At 41.7% G+C, this 18023-nt stretch overlaps 4 protein-coding genes across 5 annotated transcripts; all 4 read right to left on the bottom strand.

Moving 5' to 3' along the window:
- Positions 1 to 271: 271 nt before the first annotated feature.
- LOC103989810 (pentatricopeptide repeat-containing protein At2g13600-like) lies at positions 272 to 4633 on the bottom strand. 2 transcript variants are annotated; one of them, XM_065188611.1, is made up of 4 exons: positions 1996 to 4633; positions 778 to 840; positions 591 to 685; positions 272 to 486 (listed from the first exon to the last, which is right to left on the bottom strand). In XM_065188611.1, exon 1 carries the CDS (start codon positions 4546 to 4548, stop codon positions 2224 to 2226), a length of 2325 nt encoding a protein of 774 aa, XP_065044683.1. In that variant the 5' UTR covers positions 4549 to 4633; the 3' UTR covers positions 272 to 486; positions 591 to 685; positions 778 to 840; positions 1996 to 2223. The 2 variants fall into 2 exon arrangements, with proteins under 2 accessions (XP_065044683.1, XP_065044682.1); XM_065188610.1 differs by having other exon boundaries at positions 794 to 840.
- Positions 4634 to 4766: 133 nt separating this feature from the next.
- Positions 4767 to 9476, bottom strand: LOC135676908 (large ribosomal subunit protein eL20). The gene is made up of 4 exons (XM_065188615.1): positions 9320 to 9476; positions 9011 to 9126; positions 8866 to 8929; positions 4767 to 8105 (listed from the first exon to the last, which is right to left on the bottom strand). Exons 1-4 carry the CDS (start codon positions 9332 to 9334, stop codon positions 7764 to 7766), a joined length of 537 nt encoding a protein of 178 aa, XP_065044687.1. The 5' UTR covers positions 9335 to 9476; the 3' UTR covers positions 4767 to 7763.
- Positions 9477 to 13555: 4079 nt separating this feature from the next.
- Positions 13556 to 15362, bottom strand: LOC135676906 (probable UDP-glucosyl transferase 73B6). Its single transcript, XM_065188609.1, has one exon. The coding sequence runs from the start codon at positions 15321 to 15323 to the stop codon at positions 13836 to 13838; it is 1488 nt and encodes a 495-aa protein (XP_065044681.1). The 5' UTR covers positions 15324 to 15362; the 3' UTR covers positions 13556 to 13835.
- Positions 15363 to 15512: 150 nt separating this feature from the next.
- On the bottom strand, positions 15513 to 16353 carry LOC103989196 (pathogenesis-related genes transcriptional activator PTI5). Its single transcript, XM_009407988.3, has one exon. It carries the CDS (start codon positions 16351 to 16353, stop codon positions 15775 to 15777), a length of 579 nt encoding a protein of 192 aa, XP_009406263.2. The 3' UTR covers positions 15513 to 15774.
- Positions 16354 to 18023: the final 1670 nt, after the last annotated feature.

The following is an 18023-nucleotide window of genomic DNA, read 5'->3' as shown; positions in this document are numbered from 1 at the left end:
CATGATTGAATCAATCAAAAGACTATTTCCCGTTATTGACAATATTCCCGCGGATTTTTTTCACGAATCTTGGAGAGGTTTCTCAAGATTCACAACACTTGGACATGCCAACTGGTAGCCTTGGGAGCGGGAGCTTCAAATTGGTAGTGCCAGTAGCAATACTCACATCGGTTAAAGCATGAATTGATGGCTTAGTTTCATCTGGTAAAAAACATGGGCATCCCAAGATATGGGATGCCGGTCATTGTGCTTGGTTTCACCTTTGGGGGATTTAAAGATGATCACAAGATAGGCTTGGACATGGAGATTTCATACAATAAATTGGAGTCACATTACCTGAGTGGACAACAGCAAGGATTCTCTAGTGCAGCACCCATTAGAATTTTGCTCGCTGAATCTATCGATCATAGATGTCTGCCATTTGAGTGATTGCAACTCCATATCTTTGTAGTGCTCGAGGTTCTCCCAATAACTTTTCTCGAATGACTGTTCAGAAATCTGAGTCATTAGGGATATCAAATGCAAAGCATAAGCAAGAAAACTCGAGTGTTGGATATTGATGATATCACATGAATGACAGAATTGCTTACATCAAGTGCCATTCAAACCTATCCATGTCAGCTTGCTATCCCAAGATCATGAAAGCAGCTTTACCATGCATAAACATTCATTTGTGCAGACAATTCTGGAGCATTGTCAGAAATTAATGGTGGCTATCAGTGCAACATAGGAATTTGGAAGATGTGGCTAAGAACAAGAGAGCTGATTTTTACTCACAAACTAGTAGGCTTACAATATACGATTCACAATTTCTTCTACATCCAATTCCATGTTTTCCACCTGCAATTCTTATATCATGAATGTAAAGTGAAATAAATTGCAAAGGCAAACTCTGCATTTACTTAGGCAAACAACTAAAATTCATGAAGGTGACAAACTTCTGTGTGTCAGCAGTCATAGCACTCACATAAAAGTTTGTTGCAGTTAAATTTGCAATATGACAGGAAGATCTAATTAATCTAAGTCATCGGAAAAATGAAAGATAACCTTTAGCATGCTATAACATTTGTAATGAAATGCAGCAGGCAGACACTAAAACAAATGAAAAAGGAACCCACCTAGGTGAGGTGGTGCGAACTTGCGGCGTCTAGCGTCATTCCACAGCTGGAAAGAGCCAAAACTTATTTCCACCAGGGAAGAGGACTCTACTATCAAAAAAATAAGAAATCATGTTGCAATGCCGACATTATCCACTGCCTGGCACTCCACTCATTCCTAAATTCTCCTGACAAGCTCCTAGGATTCAACCTCCAAAAAGATTGCCAGCTAAGAACATTACCTTTCCAAATGAAGCTCCAAAGGTTAGAGGAGCACATGGTCACCCGTAAAGCAAACTATTCGGAAGGTGCGAAAGAAAAAACAAGTAGAACATAAGTAGGTTCTTGATCAGTTTTTCATCTTACCTAAAAAACAATTTCTGGTTTTGAACTGTGAACAAAGAAATCCTTCCAACTTGACACAAAATTAGAGAAGCTCACAGAAAACTCCTATTTTCCTTTAGTTGTATTAAAGAGAACATTGGTGAGCCATGAGCTACTTAGAAGCTTTAGGAATTTTCTGAGGTCTCTATATACAAATAATAATCTAACAGACAACATGAGAATGAGGAACTGTGCGTTAAGGAGTCAATGAAAATTACTATGCCTGATAATATCTATAAGATTCAACTAGCATTGAACATGGGGGTTCATTTAGGTCATAAGTTAAATTTGGCAAAAAATTTGAAAGTAAACTGTCCCAGCATGTTTAAACTTTAAAGGTAAATTTGGCAAAATGATATACAGATCCATCATGCATAATTTGTGCCTGAATGTTTCATATGTACCTTCCAGTCTTGGCACCAATAAAGCAAGATTTCAACTCTATATGTTTCATGTGTCATCATATAAGTGTATCATATCATAATGACTTTTCTCAGTTGAACAAATCAAATACCTTTTCTAGAGCAGCTCACTGCTTATCACTTTATGAGGCGAGTAGCTATATACGTTAATTTTTTCCAGTGTCTCTAGTGCCCAGATCTTTTGGAACATCTACATCATCCAACCTCACTACGAATGATATAAGCATGTCCAGATTTGTCCATCCAACATTATCTATAGTGTGGCAAAAAGCCAAGAGCCCATACTCCGGTGTGTGGCCTTTTCCCTTAAATAAAACATGTCACGGTAAATCAAAAGCCAATAATGCAGAATCTACTGCACAGCCTTCTTCAATCATGTTACCATAAAGGCTATTCAACAATTCATGGATGCAATCCTTCAGATGGCTGCAAGAGTCACCAGACAGAAATGTGCGAGTTTGGTTCCTTATTTCAATCAGGCTGCATCCTGGTTCCTTCAGAAGCTTCTTTTGCTTCATTAAGACTCTCACTTCAGCAACATCTTTCCACATTCTTGATGCTGCAAAAGTTTTGGCCAATGAAACAAGAGCAGAGCTGTCATCTGGTTCCAGAAGAATAATTTGATCGGCTGCTCTTTTAGCAATCACAGGATCTCCATGCATTTTGCTAGCTCCTAGCAATGCTCCCCAGATAACTGCATCTGGTTCTATAGGCATATTTCTGATAAGAGATTCGGCCTCTTTCAGGTAACCAGCTCGACCAAGAAGATCTACCATACATGCATAGTGCTCCCTAGTGGGACTGACACCATGATCTTTCTCCATCCCTTCAAAGTACTCCAGGCCCTTGCTAACCTCTCCCAGATAACTGCATGCAGAAAGTAAGCTTATGAATGTGACATGATTAGGTGTCACTTCTGATATCTGCATCTGCTGATAGAAGCCAAGGACTCTATCTCCTTGTCCATTTTGTGAATACCCAGTCAACAATGCATTCCAAGATATCATGTCGGGATGTGTCATAATTCTAAAAGACCTTTCTGCTTCACTAAGAGCTCCACATTTTCCATAGGCAGTGATCAATGCATTACCCACTCCTAGGTCAGATTCATATCCCCTTCTCACAGTTCTGCAGTGGATTGCCCTGGCCTGCTCTAGAGCTCCAATGCTTGCACAAACACTGAGCGCACAGTTATAGGAGAAATGGTCAGGTTTGACATCTGATTGTTCCATGTTATAAAAGAACATCAGAGGAGTAGGGTGTCTCATCCTGCCTATAGAGTTGATCTCCATGTTTCTACAAATTTGCAGGTACCCAAACATCATTGTGTTCCATGATATTAGGTTCTTACTAGGCATCCTATAAAAAATGCCATGAGCTGCATCTATATCACCATCAGAAATATAAGCAGATAGCATCGCTGTCCATGAGACCACATCACAACAAAACATCATGTCAAATATTAAACGAGCATCTCCGACTTTTGCTTGCTCTCCATACATTGTTATCAAAGAATTGGCCACCGAAATTTCCGATTGAAGGCCTTCTTTCACCACATACCCATGAAACTTTTTGCCACTTCTTGCATATTGGAGATTTGAGCACCCACTTATGAGGCTCGTGAGGGTAAAGCAATTTGGTTTCATGCCATCATTCATCATATCGACAAAAAGAATGAATGCTTTTTGTTGCATACCATTATGCACGTAACCAGCAATCATGACATTCCAAGATATCACATTTCTCTCCATCATTCCTGTAAAGATCGACTCCGCCTCCAAAATCTTCCCATTCTGAGCATATGCCCCCAATAAGATAGACCACGAGACAACATTATGCTCTTTAGTATCATCAAAAGCTCTCTGAACATCTTGTAAACCACCACATTTGGCATACAAATCCATCAGTGTACACCCAACAAGGACATTCCTAATCCATCCCAGTTTGACTAAGCTGCAGTGGATTCCCTCGCCATATTCCAAATGTTGTAAGCTAGCACAAGCCTTCAGCACCGCCACAAATGTCAACCCACTGGGAGGTTCTCGTAGCATCTTCATCCTACAGAACAATTCCAACGCCATCTCATCATGCTCTTCTCTCTGACAAGCATTGATCATCGAGTTCCAGGAAACTGCATTTCTGATAGGCATCTTATTGAAGAAATCCATGGCCTTCTCTAAACTGCCATTCAGTGCATAGCCAGAAACCATTCCGGTCCACGTGTACACATCTCTCACAGGCATGTTGTCAAACACCTTCTCTGCATCACTCACCCTATCGCACTTTAAGTAAAGATTAACAAGCGAATTGCTCGCCGCCACATCCATGGGTAGATTCTTCTTGACCACGAAAGCATGAATCTGTCTCCCTTCTTCCAACGCATTGAGATTGGCGGATAGTGACAACAGATTGGAGAGTGCGAACTCGTCCGGATCAAGATTCATAGTCTGGAACCGTTTAAAGAGACGTAGACCTTCTTCACCGCGGAGGCCATTAAGGGCGTCGCCAGCAATCGAGGAGTTCAAGCAGCACGGATCTTGATGGTCCTTGACGCCATCCAAGATGTGGCGGGCCTTGGCGGTTCGACCTGCTCGGCGCAGGGGAGCGACAATGAATCTTGCGGTGGGGGGATTCGGGTGGGGCATTTCGTCGAGCAGGTCTGCGGCATCGGCTAAAGATGAACTTAATCTGCGTCAATGAGGATCTCCTCTGACACGAAGAACCCGACATGTCATTCTTTGTGAAACTATTAATATCATCCGTGGGATGCACACACTATGCTGCTAGATCAACGTAAAAGGAATTTATAGAGGAGTTGACTCTCTGACATGTTCGAAACAGTAGACGTCCAACAGGCTCAGTATACTAAAACCTTTAGAATGCTAATTCAAGTTAATCTGTGTTTATTTCGAGGGTGCACAAAAGAGTCGAGCTCAGAGAACAGATTAAATGTAAAACGAAAAGAGATAAAACATCCCAAGCTTATTTCTATGACAGCGATGAAATCAATTGCTAATTGAGCTCTGGACCACCTCCAGCAAGAACAAAGCCAAGATCATCCAAGTCATCCTCCTCAAGCCTCATCATCAGTCATATCATCGATCAACTCTGTTCACCTTTTCTTTCTTTCGGGCCAAGATCCCGTCTCTCGGCATCAACAGAGCAGTGCCTCGGCGGGTTCCGCCGTTGATGTCATCAATTCGACTCTCATAATTGTTTGTTTTCAAGGCATTGCGAGAAGAATCTGTGTTTTCTAAAAATAGAGCACGCAATGTGATCAAATACACAATGAAACAGAAAAGAACAAGAAGACATGTTATATGTCACAGATGTGGAAACCATCGGAACAATTGCCAATATACTTTGACATGTTATATGAGTGCTAAATAAACTGAAAGCAAAGGATATCCATAATCGAACACACAGATCACCATTAACAAGCAACAGCAGGATAAAGAGGATGGAAAACCACTCAAGACAGAGAGAGGAACAGAGAAAGAGAGAAGCACAGACAAACAACAGGGATAGTCATATGCAACATTTAAGGCTTGAAATTTGCAAACTGGCAGTCTAAAAATATGAGAGACTAATCATATATTTGTCAATTAAATGTGAACTGCGTGAACTATATGAGACAATAGCAACTTGATGTAAATTAACAGACAAGAAAAGATAAAGCAGATAACTAAATGTAGGCAGGCCAGTTTGCCATTAACCATCAAGAAGGTAAATGGAACACAAACACCAGCAATGCCAAGAGATTTGGGCAACAGGGAAAAAAAGGATACCCAAAGAACTTGAGAACCTCGGCAAAGTTGCCATCTAGCAACACTTCTGGGCTTATAAACCAGGATAAGAAAGGACTTTAAGTTGATGGTTAAATGTTGGCAGGTGAGTTTAACCATCAACCATCAAGAAGGTAAATGGAACACAAACACCAGCAATGCCGATAAATTTAGGCAACAGGGAAAAAAAAGGATACCCAAAGAACTTGGTAACCTCGGCAAAGTTGCCATTTAGTAACACTTTTGGGCTTATAAACCAGGAAAAGAGAAGACTAAGAGTTGAAGGTTAAATGTAGGCGGCTGAGTTTACCATTAACCATCAAGAAGGTAAATGGAATACATCAACCAGCAATGCCATGAGATTTGGGCAACAGGGAAAAAAAGGATACCGAAAGAACTTGGTAACCTCGGCAAAGTTGTCGTCTAGCAACACTTTTGGGCTTATAAATTAATCAAATTACCAGGATAACAAAAGACTAAGTTGACAATTAGATCTAAGAAGCTAAGTTTCTCATTAACCAACAAGAAGGTAAAGGGAACACAAACACCAGACATGCTGAGAGATCTGGGCAACAGGAAAAAGAAGGAAATGGAAATCAACTTGGTAACATCAGCAATGTTGCCATCTAGCAACACTTTCAGGCTTTTAGAAGAGGTTAATTCACCTCCTAAGATATCAATAATTGGATTTGCCAATCAAAGCTCCCGTAAATCAAATTCTTCAAGTTCCAACATTTCCAATGATCAAAAGGCATACCAAAAAATTTGAGCAAAACCAATCTTAGTTATGAATAGAACTATGGATTAAATATTCTGGAACAAAATAACAAAAGTGGGAAGCATTTGCAACAAGGAGAAAAAAAAAGTGACAAACAATGTGGCAAAACTCACTAAGTTTATATCTTAGAACCATCTTACAACGGCATTTATTTTGTTGGTACATCAGACTCACATTTGTTCAAACACACAAAACCATGGAAGTGGGTTCAGAGCAGTGACTGAATAATGCAATCAGATATTCTAAATGCTTTATTTCAATCAGTACAGATTAACAAAGAAATAGATCTATGAGAAACCATAACAATATCCAAAAAAAATGTTTTCAATGTATGCCCATGTTAAGCTCATACAGCACAACCCACTTAGGCATAAGGCCATGTGAAAGACTTGACAAAATCTAACAATTAAACAAGCTCCTTACCCATGATTTTCAAAAGCCACTCAAGGCAAAACTTGTCAACTTCTACAAATGTCAATATCCATCTAGCCATCAGAGATGCAATGCAGTTGCTTAATTGCCAGTGGGAAATATGACTTTACATACTTTCTTGAAAAAACATCGAAAACTAGCATATTTAAGACAACACATATTACAAAAAGAGTGTAGTAGAGATACATAGGAAATGCATACTTGTGGAAGCTAATTATAGAACATAGACTATAGAATTGACATGCAATCTCAAAAAAGAATTGTCTAAAATAAATACTACAAGTTTGTGCAGCAACTCATGTCCTAGAAGCTATGTCAATACATATGGACATGAATCATGGTACTACAGAGGAAACAAACGAAAAAAACATACAGAAAACATGCAGGACGAGAGATAAGGTGCCTATTCAATGTGATGCCTGAACAAATTATTTTTAGATAACTAGCTCAAAGGGAAAATGCAGGATGAACCTACAACATTAAGCTTGCTCCTTTGAAATTTAGGTAGCTTAGGCTCGAGTTATGAAAACAGCCTTTCTACTTCATGGGGTGAGGCTGCTTTACATTAATGCTCAGACAGGAGCCTCATGCATCAGGTTCAGAGTAGTGCACATGACCAGCAAAACTAATGAACCTCAAGCCTCAGCTTTTGCATAAACTACCAAATATGTCTTAGAAACTAAGACATAATCCTCCAAAGACAATACACTGAAATATGTTCAATAGCACAATGGAAAATCATATGCAGTGTTTAATGAACAATGTTTTTTGTTTGAAAAACAAAACTACATGAGCTTTGACCTCATTATAATTTCTACATCTTGTTACTGATAGAGCTCCAAAAATAGGCAATTCTGAATAAGAATTACATAAACAAGTTTGGCCTTGACGCCTTGTACGTGGTTTTCAGCTTCCTGCTTGGAGGTCTAACCTTCTTAAACACTAGAGGAAACTTGATTTTGGAATCATGGAACTGCTTAGTGCTCTCCCTCTTGCAAAGCTTAGAAGGTATTGTAGCTGTTTTAATTATCTGAATACAGTGATACCTTACTCGATGACGTGAAGCCATCTCATTATACATCTGTTCAACAGCACCATTGAGAGTAGTATCACGATATTCCTTGTACATGTTGTGATAACCTGTTCTGCTCTGATATCGAAGCCAGATGCCATAGTTCTTGATTTTAGTGGGCTTCCGCTCAAAAATCTGCATTTTCATTAAATCTTCACAGCGAAAATATGGAAACAGAAACCCTGAACAACAAACCTACACTACAACACAAGCATCGAAGGCAGTAAACAACTAAAATCTGCATGTTCCCACAATCAAATCACGATGAGATCGGGACTGAACCGACAACTACCACAAAGCTGTCATCGTATGACTAGTTCTGTTCAAAAACATTTGTCAACACGGACCACAAACAATCATATACTGTTACAGAATTTGGGATCAGCAGATGCATCATGCACATCAAACTTCCATATATTCTAAACAAATGCAACATAACTCATTTCTATTTATAGTAAGACAAATGGCCACGTGACACCAACGTTAGTATATTACAGACAACATGATACATTAACACACACCAAGTTCAAATTAACAGACAATTAATATATCTTGAGTGAGAGATTTAAGATCAACTTGCATTGTGACTGGATACTGTATGAATCAAAAAATATAAAAGGAAAAACAGTTGAGCAAACACAGACTAGATAGAGTGGAAAGAAATGAAAAGACCAACTAAAGTTCTTTCCCTCTCCAAAGTCTCCACAATTCAACAAGGAACTGACTCCAGAGAAAACAAATTCGTTCCCTGTTCCCTTATAAACCTTGAACATTTTTAATTCCCTAACTACTGATAGAGCGCAGTAAAACAGATTATGGCCAAACAAGATCTATTGCAAAAGAAAATGTATATATCGAACGTAAGGACTAAAGGATAGGCGTAAGAAGTAGAAACCTCGTTGATCGCCAACACTTGTCCGTTGCTCTTCTTAACCTTCTTAAGCTTCCTCAAGAAGTACCTACGGTAGCCATAGAATCAAAAGATACGAATCTCAAGGAAAGAATTTGGGATCTTTATAAGTAGAATTCGGAATGCGCACCAGAACTTGGATTTGGCGCGGACCTCGTTCGTAGCCCACAGCTTCATTCGGTAGATCTTCGGGTGCTCATCGGTCGCCGAAGGGAGAGCTCTACCGACCACTTGATACTGATGGAACTGCAAACAACAAGCGATAAAGAACGATCAAAGAAAACTCTTAAGAAACGTCCGATCCACGGAGGCCAACACGCCTACGACCAAAGCAGACGTCAATGAAGAGGAAACGGTAGGAATCGAGAACACAAGAGAGCGCGTTGAAGCCCTATAATAGAAAAGAAGGACGGCGATAAAGACAAGAACGAGGACCTACCCTAAAAACCACCATGTCCAAGATTTTGAAATCGTCGTCTCCGCCTTCCCCCTCCTCCCCTCCCCTCGGAGCCACTGGCGGCTGAAGCACTCGATCGGAGGAAGGCGTTATTAGTTTCGTACTTATAGAAAGTGCGCCACGAACCCTAATACGCAGCAAAATTGGCTGAACCAATTGGTGTTCGGCCACACGAACCATGGACTTATATATGTGCCTAAAGCTTGACCGATTAGTTGCAGATGATCCATTGTGATCGGGCCACGTCGTAGGAAACGGTTCGACCAAAATTTTCGATGAATCGGATCGAACGATTTTATCAGTAATGTTCGGATCCGATTAACGCAACACATGTTATGACTCGTTATATATATATATATATATATATATATATATATATATATATATATATATATATATATATATATATATATATATATATATATATATATTATTACCTTGAAAAGAATGAATGATGAATCTCGATCGAGTCAATCTTACTTGATCTTATTAAAAGATAATGTAATATCACACTTATATCAATAAAATATGATATTGAATATTCTCGAACTCCCCTTGACTCTCACCCTTACTTTTATTCTTCTTTATCCTAATGTTTCTTCTAAGGATGTAGATGCTAGATATCCTCCTCTATGATCGCCCAAAAATGCTAATGATCCATCTTGTTCTTCAAACTTATAGGCTAAAACTCAATGAACGAATGATGTTGATAAGAATATTAATTTTTTTCATAGAATGATCGGTCACAAAATTAAAAAAATTATTTAACACATCCTTCTTGAATCCCAATATTTCATCTATGATGTTAAAGATATATTAGGTGAATTTGTTGGTTGGTATCACATATTATGGAATTACTCGGTGTATGATTAACCCTTTTTACTTTCCCAATTCTACTTGGTCTTGGTAACATGGTCTATTGTGATTTCATTAAGGACTTCAGCCGCTTGGAAATCAGAATTGCTCTCTCTTTTGTGGGGTCGATTGATTTGCGATTGAGTTCTTTCATCATTTTTATGAAGTTCTCAGCCCCTATTTCATAGTTGCATTTAATTTTTTTTATAATTCTATCATTATTCCTCCTAATGACATGATTTTATCTTTAAAGTCAATAATCTTAAAAGGAGATATGATATTAAACTCATAACCCCTTGTAATATTATCTATAAAAATCTTACTAAGGTACTATCTCTTAGACCGGTTCATTTTCTAGGTTCTATAATTGATCATAATCAATCTGCTTATGTTAGGGGTCATAACATTCACAATAATATAATTGTTATTAATGAGCTTGTTTACTCCATGTTTATATCTCGAAACAAAAATTCTTTCATCATTATTAAAATTGACATTGAGAATGCTTATGATTGAATATCTAGAGATGTCATTATTAATATTATGAAAGCTATAAACTTCTCCGATATCTTTATCCATTGGGTTAGAGCTTATATTGACTCTCCACTTATTTTTACTACATCAACCATTATACATATCATTTCTTCACAACTTATAAGGGGATAAAACAAGGTGTTTGTTATCTCCTTATCTTTTTATTAGTGTTCAATAGTTGTTTTCTACTGTATTGGATGAGACTATTAGATCTAAGAAGATTCTTCTTTCTTTTAGCATCGAGGATATCAAAATTTTGAACTTTATGTTTGTGGATGATGTGATTATTACCGTTAGAGGTAGTGAAAGATCTTGTCAAAACCTCCAAAAGTCCTTTGATCATTGATCTAAAACCACCGATCTCAATATCAATAGAGTCAAATCTCTTATTTATTCCTCTAGGCATTATGACATTTCTATTAAGTACAAAATCTATAACTTCTTTAATATGGAAGGAGATAGTCGGCCAAAAAATTTCAATTAATCTTAGTCGATGATGGAGTTTTAAATATGATTCAAGGGTGGCAAAAGAACCTTATAGATCACGCAAGAAAAATATGCTTATTTATGCTATTATTAATCATATTTATTTATACTATTTAATGACATCTTACATTTCGGATAAAATCATCCATAAGATTAACAAGACTTCTAGAGAGTTTTTTTATGGCGGTCATAATACGTACAACAATCTCATTAATTGGGACTCGGTTACCATGTCTAAAGATGAAGGTGGGCTAAGCATTAAGGATCTCCATATTGTTAAAAGTATGATTATACCTAGAGATTATTACCTCTTCTCAATGTGGAGAATGTACTTTGTGCCAATATTCCTAAAACTAAATATATTGTTTCTTTGAGAGTCAAAGAGGCATTTATCATCCTCTAAGTCTTAAAAGAAATATTGTAAGCTCCTTCAAAGCTTTGCCAACTAATTATCATTGCTTTGTGAGTAATAATAATAAAATTGATTTATCAAAGGATCGGGTGATATTCCTCTTCCCTATATTAGTGAATTGCAATATTACTTAAAATATTATATTCTAACTTAGCTGAGAAAATAGCTAATATCCATATGTCCCTCATCCCTAATGATGATATCCGGTGCTAGTCTCATCATCAAAAGAGGATCATGATGGCTCGAAAGACTTATATGTTTCACAATGACGGACACCCTTCTTGTTAACGCTAAGATCGACTGGAATGTGATTTAGAGGTTACTGAGGTTCCAAAGATTAATTTTCTAAAAAAATTGGCGTGGAGCGTATTGTTTACATTTGAATGATTTTCTAAATTCTCTAGCACTCCCATGCTTGTTTGCCTCGTTTGTTTGGGGTTTATTGATTCAATTGTGCATAGCATAGTTTCATGGTTTTTCTTCGGTGAAAGAATGTAGATTATTGGAAGAGGGCAACGGGCTTAAAAAGGAACAAAGTGACTATATGCATGCTATTATTGTTAGTACTCTTTGTAATTGATAGGGCATAATTTGATAGTGCCCCAGCAGCAATCCACATCAACGCCAACAAAAGGCTTCAAAGTCAATATAGCATACCACGTCAATACAATGTCGTATCACAAAAGTTGGGACGACATCGCTCAGGTACGATGTCGTTCCGTAAAAAGTGAAATGACGTCGCTCATGTGTAACATCGTTCTGCAAAGATAAAGACAGTGACGTTGCTCGGGTACGATAACACGTCGCAAAGAGTGGAACGATATCGCTCGAGTACAACTCCACCCCGCGAAGGCAAGGACGACGTCGCTCGAGTGCGACGCAGCACGAGACAACCACTGTCAGCATGAAAGGTATGGGTTCACCGCTTAAGAGGTCGACAACCATTAAGAGGCTAGAGACAGCCAACCCCCGTGGGTAGGCATAAAACCTATCAGTTGATCAAACCGGAGGAGGTTTTTTTTCTGCTCAAGCATTATACTCTCACTCATTTAACCAAAAGTTAACTCAAACTTTGGAAGGGTCGAGTTGGGAAATCCCCCTCCTGATCTCGACCTGTGTGCATGAGCCCAACGACGAAGAAGCACGCTACCCGTCAAGAGAGAATGTCGCCCTCGGGTGACGAGGTTCACACCCGACCCAACACTCGAGCGTCAATGCGAGAGACCCTGCGCATCAAGGACTCCAAGACAAAAGGTTGCACCGAACACGGGACGATCGACGTCAGCTCGTGAGACCCGAGCATTAGACCAGACAATCTTGCACAACTAGAGTGTACTCTAGCCGTGCTGACTCCCCGACGTAAAAAGATACTAACAGTAACCAATACAGTGATTGTCATTTTCATAATCGCAATATCTAAGTTACAACAGTTTGGTATAAGATGTGTGCTCTCGTCAGCAAGTAGATGAATGATATACACAGTACATGTTGTAGGAAGTGACGTACTTACTGAAACGGATGCACCCTTTATGAGTTGTAATGTTTGTGCAGGTTTAGGCTTCATTCTCAAATATCGACAAGGGAATTTGATGGTTGTGGGTTGTCTTACTACACCTACTAGCTCAATTCCACTTGCAAAGAGCGAAGCCATTTTGGGAGGATTACATTTTATGACCAAAAAAATATAGATTCACTTTGACTGCAATCAAGTGGTGAAAACTCTAAATAATTTTGAGGCTATGCATTGGTTTTTTAGAAATACTATCTGATTATTTGTTTAACAAATAATATAGTCAACTATCATGATCTCATGTTCATTTTATATCCACCTGATTAAGCTTTAATATAGTATATTATTTATTTATATATAAAAAGAACACCTACCTCATAATGCACATAATATTATATTAGCAAATTGATATCATCTGAAGTTTCATTTAATATAGTCTGTTATTTATTTATTAAAGAAAAAACACCGACGCATAATATATTAGCAAATTGAGTGGGTCTTCAAAGCACATAATGACAACAGATTAGGTTTGCACAAGTGGCATACAACAACGGGAATGGGTCCGTAATCACTCCTCTGCAACGATGCACTCCATCGGATGTCAACGATCACAGCAGAAGACAACGGCAGCCATGCACGTGAAAAGAGGGAGGGAAACGAAGGTGGACGACAGTTCGACGCGGGAAACGAAGTGGCTTCAGCTACGTGGCGATCACTGCGGAGGCACTGCTCGTCCTCTCCGCGTGCCACTTCCGGATCTCCTCTATCAAATCACTCAGGCCCTTGTAGGACGACCCGCCCTCGGTCACCGCCGCCCTCGCCATCTTCCCGTGCTCCCTCGCCCTCCTGCGCATCGCCTCCGCCTCCTCCCCGCCGCCCATCACCCTCGCCACTGCCTTCGCGAGCTCGACCGCCCCCACGAGTGGGCGCTCCGACTCTGCCGTGCTCCCGGGCCGCTCCGCCGCCCTCACGCCCATCCGCAGCACCCCCACCACCAGCTTCTCGTTGATGAACTGCTCCGTCGACAGCGGCCACGTGACCATGGGCAGGCCGGTGGTCACCCCTTCGAGCACCGAGTTCCACCCGCAGTGCGTCACGAACCCGCCCACCGCCGCGTGGGCCAAGATGGCCACCTGCGGGGCCCAACCCCGGATCACCAGCCCCCGGCCCGCCACCCGCCGCTCGAACCCGTCCGGCATCCACTCGTCGACGTCGTCCCTCACCACCCACAGGAACGGGTGACCAGCTGCCTCCATCCCCAGCGCCATCTCCCGGAGCTGCTCGCCCCTGAAGTGGCTCCAGCTTCCGAAGCACACGTACAACACCGACTTCGGTTCCTTTGCCTCGAGCCACGAGAGGCACCGCGCGCGATTTGCGGCGGCGACAGGGTCGTCACCACCGCGCGCACCAAGGCCCTTGGCGTCGGCGTTTGCCAGCGCCACTGGGCCCACGAACCAGCTCCTGATGCTACCGACTTTGTGGTAGTGTTCGGCATAGGCCTCTTCCATCTCGGCGAAGCTGTTGACGACGACGCCCAAGCTGCCTTTCTCCGCCTCTGCGAGCTCTTCAAGGATGCCTGTAATGATGGTTTCCCCTCGAATGAAGTCGGGGAGCTCGGAGGGGACTAGGTGCACGGGGTGAGGGAGGTCCGGCACGAGGAAGGGCTCGTTGTCGCCAGAGGTGGCCAGGTGGGGTCTCTTGCGGATGACGGAGGCCATGACGCAGACAGGGAAGAGGCCCAGCGCCTGGAAGGCGATGCGCGGAACGCCAAGATCGCGAGCGATGTAGGTGGTCCAGGGGAAGTGAGTGTCGGCGACGACAGCGTCAGGGCGGTGGAGGCGGAGGAGGCGCTCGTGTTCGGGGCGTGCGAAGGGGGTAGCGACGTCGATCTTGTAGGAATCGGAGGGAGGCAGGGCGCTGATGTTCTCGACGCCCGGGGGAAGGCCGCACTCGGAGGAAGGGAAGGGGTAGACGAGAGTGCGGAGGGGGAGGCCGGAGGTGGCGGCGTCGTCGACGGTGGCGCGGATGAGGGCGGCGTTGGCGGGGGTGACGAGGACGGTGGAGTCAACGCCCCGGGCGGCGAAGAGGCGGGCTATGTCGACCAAGGGGATCATGTGGCCAGTGGCGAAGAAGGGGATGAAGAAGACGCGGATCGCCCTGGCATCGTTCTCAGAGGCTACGGAATCCATCACATGCCTCCCAGATCACGAAACCCCTCATTTTATGGTATTGATGGTGCTAAACCTGCAAAGCACGTCCATTTCTTTAATCGCACGGGGATCGCGTGATGGACGACCACCAACTTCTTCGGTCTCGTCTTTGATTAGCTCCATTGAAGCCAACAAAGTCGGAAAACAATCGAGAAGTGAACATCTCCGTAAGAATTCAATATATAAGGCTGATCCTTGAGGAAAATTGAAGAACATCACCCAGCATCTACGTTGGAATTAAGATTGGAGTCGAGAGCAGAGTGGTCAGAAGTGGCCTCAATACGAGGACAGAGGATATCGGAACAGCCTACCAAATAGCAATCTCTCTATAAAATCTCTCGCGTCCTACTGCTAAATCACTCTTCATCTCCAATGTCTCACCTTATACACCGAGAAGCTTTCCTACTGCTACGTAGGGAAGCTTCATGATTCATGAACCATGACTCGTGAATTGCCTGTTGGTGACACTCTCGGCACCCTCGAATGATTCAGAGGCTCTAAGCACGCCGGTTCCGGCGCCGTCGCCTCTTAAGGCAGCTCCCACGTCGCCGATCGCGGCGCCCCCCACGAAGGAGAAGCCGGGCGGGAAATTAAGCAGAGCCTTGGCGCCCCGCATCCGGAATGCCGCCCGGTCGTAGGCCACCGCAGCCGCCTCCGCCGTGTCGAACGTGCCGAGCCAGAGGCGGGCGCCGTTCCGGGACGAGTCGCGGATCTCCGCCGCGAACTTGCCCCACGGCCGCCGCCGCACCCCCCGGTACTTCCTGAAGTGCCCCGTCGGCCGGGCACAGTTGCAGATGAAGCCCGCGTCGCCTGCCGCAGCCGGAAAAGACAACGACGGTTGCTCCACGGCGGAGGAGGCGGCGGATGAGGAGGAGGAGGCCATAGCGGACGCCTCGGAGAGGACCTCAAAGAGGACCATGTCCTGGGAGTCGTTTTCATTGAGGGGCAGCTGCGTCTGGCAGCAGTCCTCCTCCTTGGCTACCACGGCATGCCGCACGTCGGGTGCCATGCTCTGTCCGACCTCTTCTGTGGTGGTATTTGAATCCTACTAAGGCTTGAAGAGGGGCGGGTTAATCCAAGACGAAGGTGCGAGGAAGCAGCCGGAGGTAGCCTGTCCGCCTGATGTCTCGGTTCAACGGCAAAAAGGACGAGGAGAGGCGTGTTTGAATTGACCGTCCGAGTCAAGAATGAAAAGACTAGCCCGATGACATGAACCGGGTGGGTCGGTGAACTGAGGATCTCACAGACTCGGGTCCGAGATCGCAGGTTGGGTTCGATCATTGAGTTGCTGTTCGAAGTTTGAAGATTCCAAAGGTCAAAGGTGGGTCCCACGGAGGTCCATGGTTTCCAAGCAGGGCCCATTTGACTCGTCCAAAATGAACTCCAACAAAGACCCACGTGGTCCTTGACAAGAATCCAGAGACGAGCCGCTCGGGGACGTCTACTGATCCACGAAAGCTACCCTGAGTTTTACACGTGGACAGAAAAAAGTAGATTCCACATTATCGATGAGATGATGCCGACGTGGTGTATCCATGGAACACATTTCCATCAATCATGCATGCTTTTTTCGTATGTGAATGAATGCGTTCATGCATTACGCACTCGCATGTCATTTGCATGGGAAGAGGCCTAATATGTCGTGTTTTGGGTCTGCGGGGCCTGAAAGGAGTTGACATGTGTTTCATCGGTCCTCGGGGGAAAAAAGGTGGTTTGTGATTTGGATGATCGGCATGCAACTCGTTTTTGTTTATGGAAATAATGTTTATGGAAATAAGCGAAAGTGTTGTGCTCTAATGTAGCAGTGGACTACACCAAACTGGGCTTCTTCAACCCCAAACCAACGAACGTGACATAATCTACATAGCTTAAGTCTTGATTTAGTTTAAAGACGACTTCTTCCGTGACAGCAAAGCTGATGGAGTCTTGTAGTTCATGAGATGATCAGTGATGATAATACATCATGATAGTTCTCCTTTATTTCCTTCCACTTCTTTAATAAATGACATTTCATTATTAAAATCATATGATATAATATTAAAAATGTTCAAATGCTATAGTATTTTAGTATTTAAAATTTTAAAGTATCCCATGACATTATCTAAAATTATAAGATCGTAAACATGATTTAGTAAGAAACTAACATAACTTATATTTCTATAAGGTGAAACTTTATTTATTTATTTTTAAAGGTTATTTTATATTTATTTATCTGATAATATTTTTTGTTTATTATATATTTGGACTATACAAAAAATTTATAAGATTATAAATATATATATATATTTACATGAAATAAAAATAATATTTTTAAATAAATATTACAAATTAAATTGATAATTTTTTCATAAAATAATAAATTAATTTTTGAAATATATTTTTCATATATTATTTACCAAAGGCATTTGACAATTACATATTCACTCAAACTCATTTCTCTAACTATATATTAAAAAAATTAATATATCCTAAAACGTTGTAAATATATCCCACTTACTCAATTTTGTCATATTGAGCTTAATAGTTTAGTACTTATTATTGAATCTCATATTTTGATGATGAAATCAATTGTAATTTATTTGATCTAATTCATATGTTGAGAAAAGTGTACAGGATTAACTATGATAATAGTAAGACATAAAGCAGGTGTTGTGCCGGAGTCAAGATCGAGATCACGTT

This window comes from Musa acuminata, chromosome BXJ1-6 (assembly GCF_036884655.1).
Source record: "Musa acuminata AAA Group cultivar baxijiao chromosome BXJ1-6, Cavendish_Baxijiao_AAA, whole genome shotgun sequence".
Classification (NCBI taxonomy): domain Eukaryota; kingdom Viridiplantae; phylum Streptophyta; class Magnoliopsida; order Zingiberales; family Musaceae; genus Musa; species Musa acuminata.
This window is presented reverse-complemented; position numbering and strand designations above follow the sequence as displayed.

Coding starts and splice junctions, on each gene's coding strand:
- LOC103989810 (XM_065188611.1), bottom strand. CDS start 4,548: ATGCCCCACCCGAATCCCCCCACCGCAAGATTCATTGTCGCTCCCCTG.
- LOC135676908 (XM_065188615.1), bottom strand. Junction 8,930..9,010: donor CGCGCCAAATCCAAGTTCTG/GTGCGCATTCCG, acceptor TGGCTACCGTAG/GTACTTCTTGAGGAAGCTTA. Junction 8,106..8,865: donor AAGTGTTGGCGATCAACGAG/GTTTCTACTTCT, acceptor ATGAAAATGCAG/ATTTTTGAGCGGAAGCCCAC.
- LOC135676906 (XM_065188609.1), bottom strand. CDS start 15,323: ATGGATTCCGTAGCCTCTGAGAACGATGCCAGGGCGATCCGCGTCTTC.
- LOC103989196 (XM_009407988.3), bottom strand. CDS start 16,353: ATGGCACCCGACGTGCGGCATGCCGTGGTAGCCAAGGAGGAGGACTGC.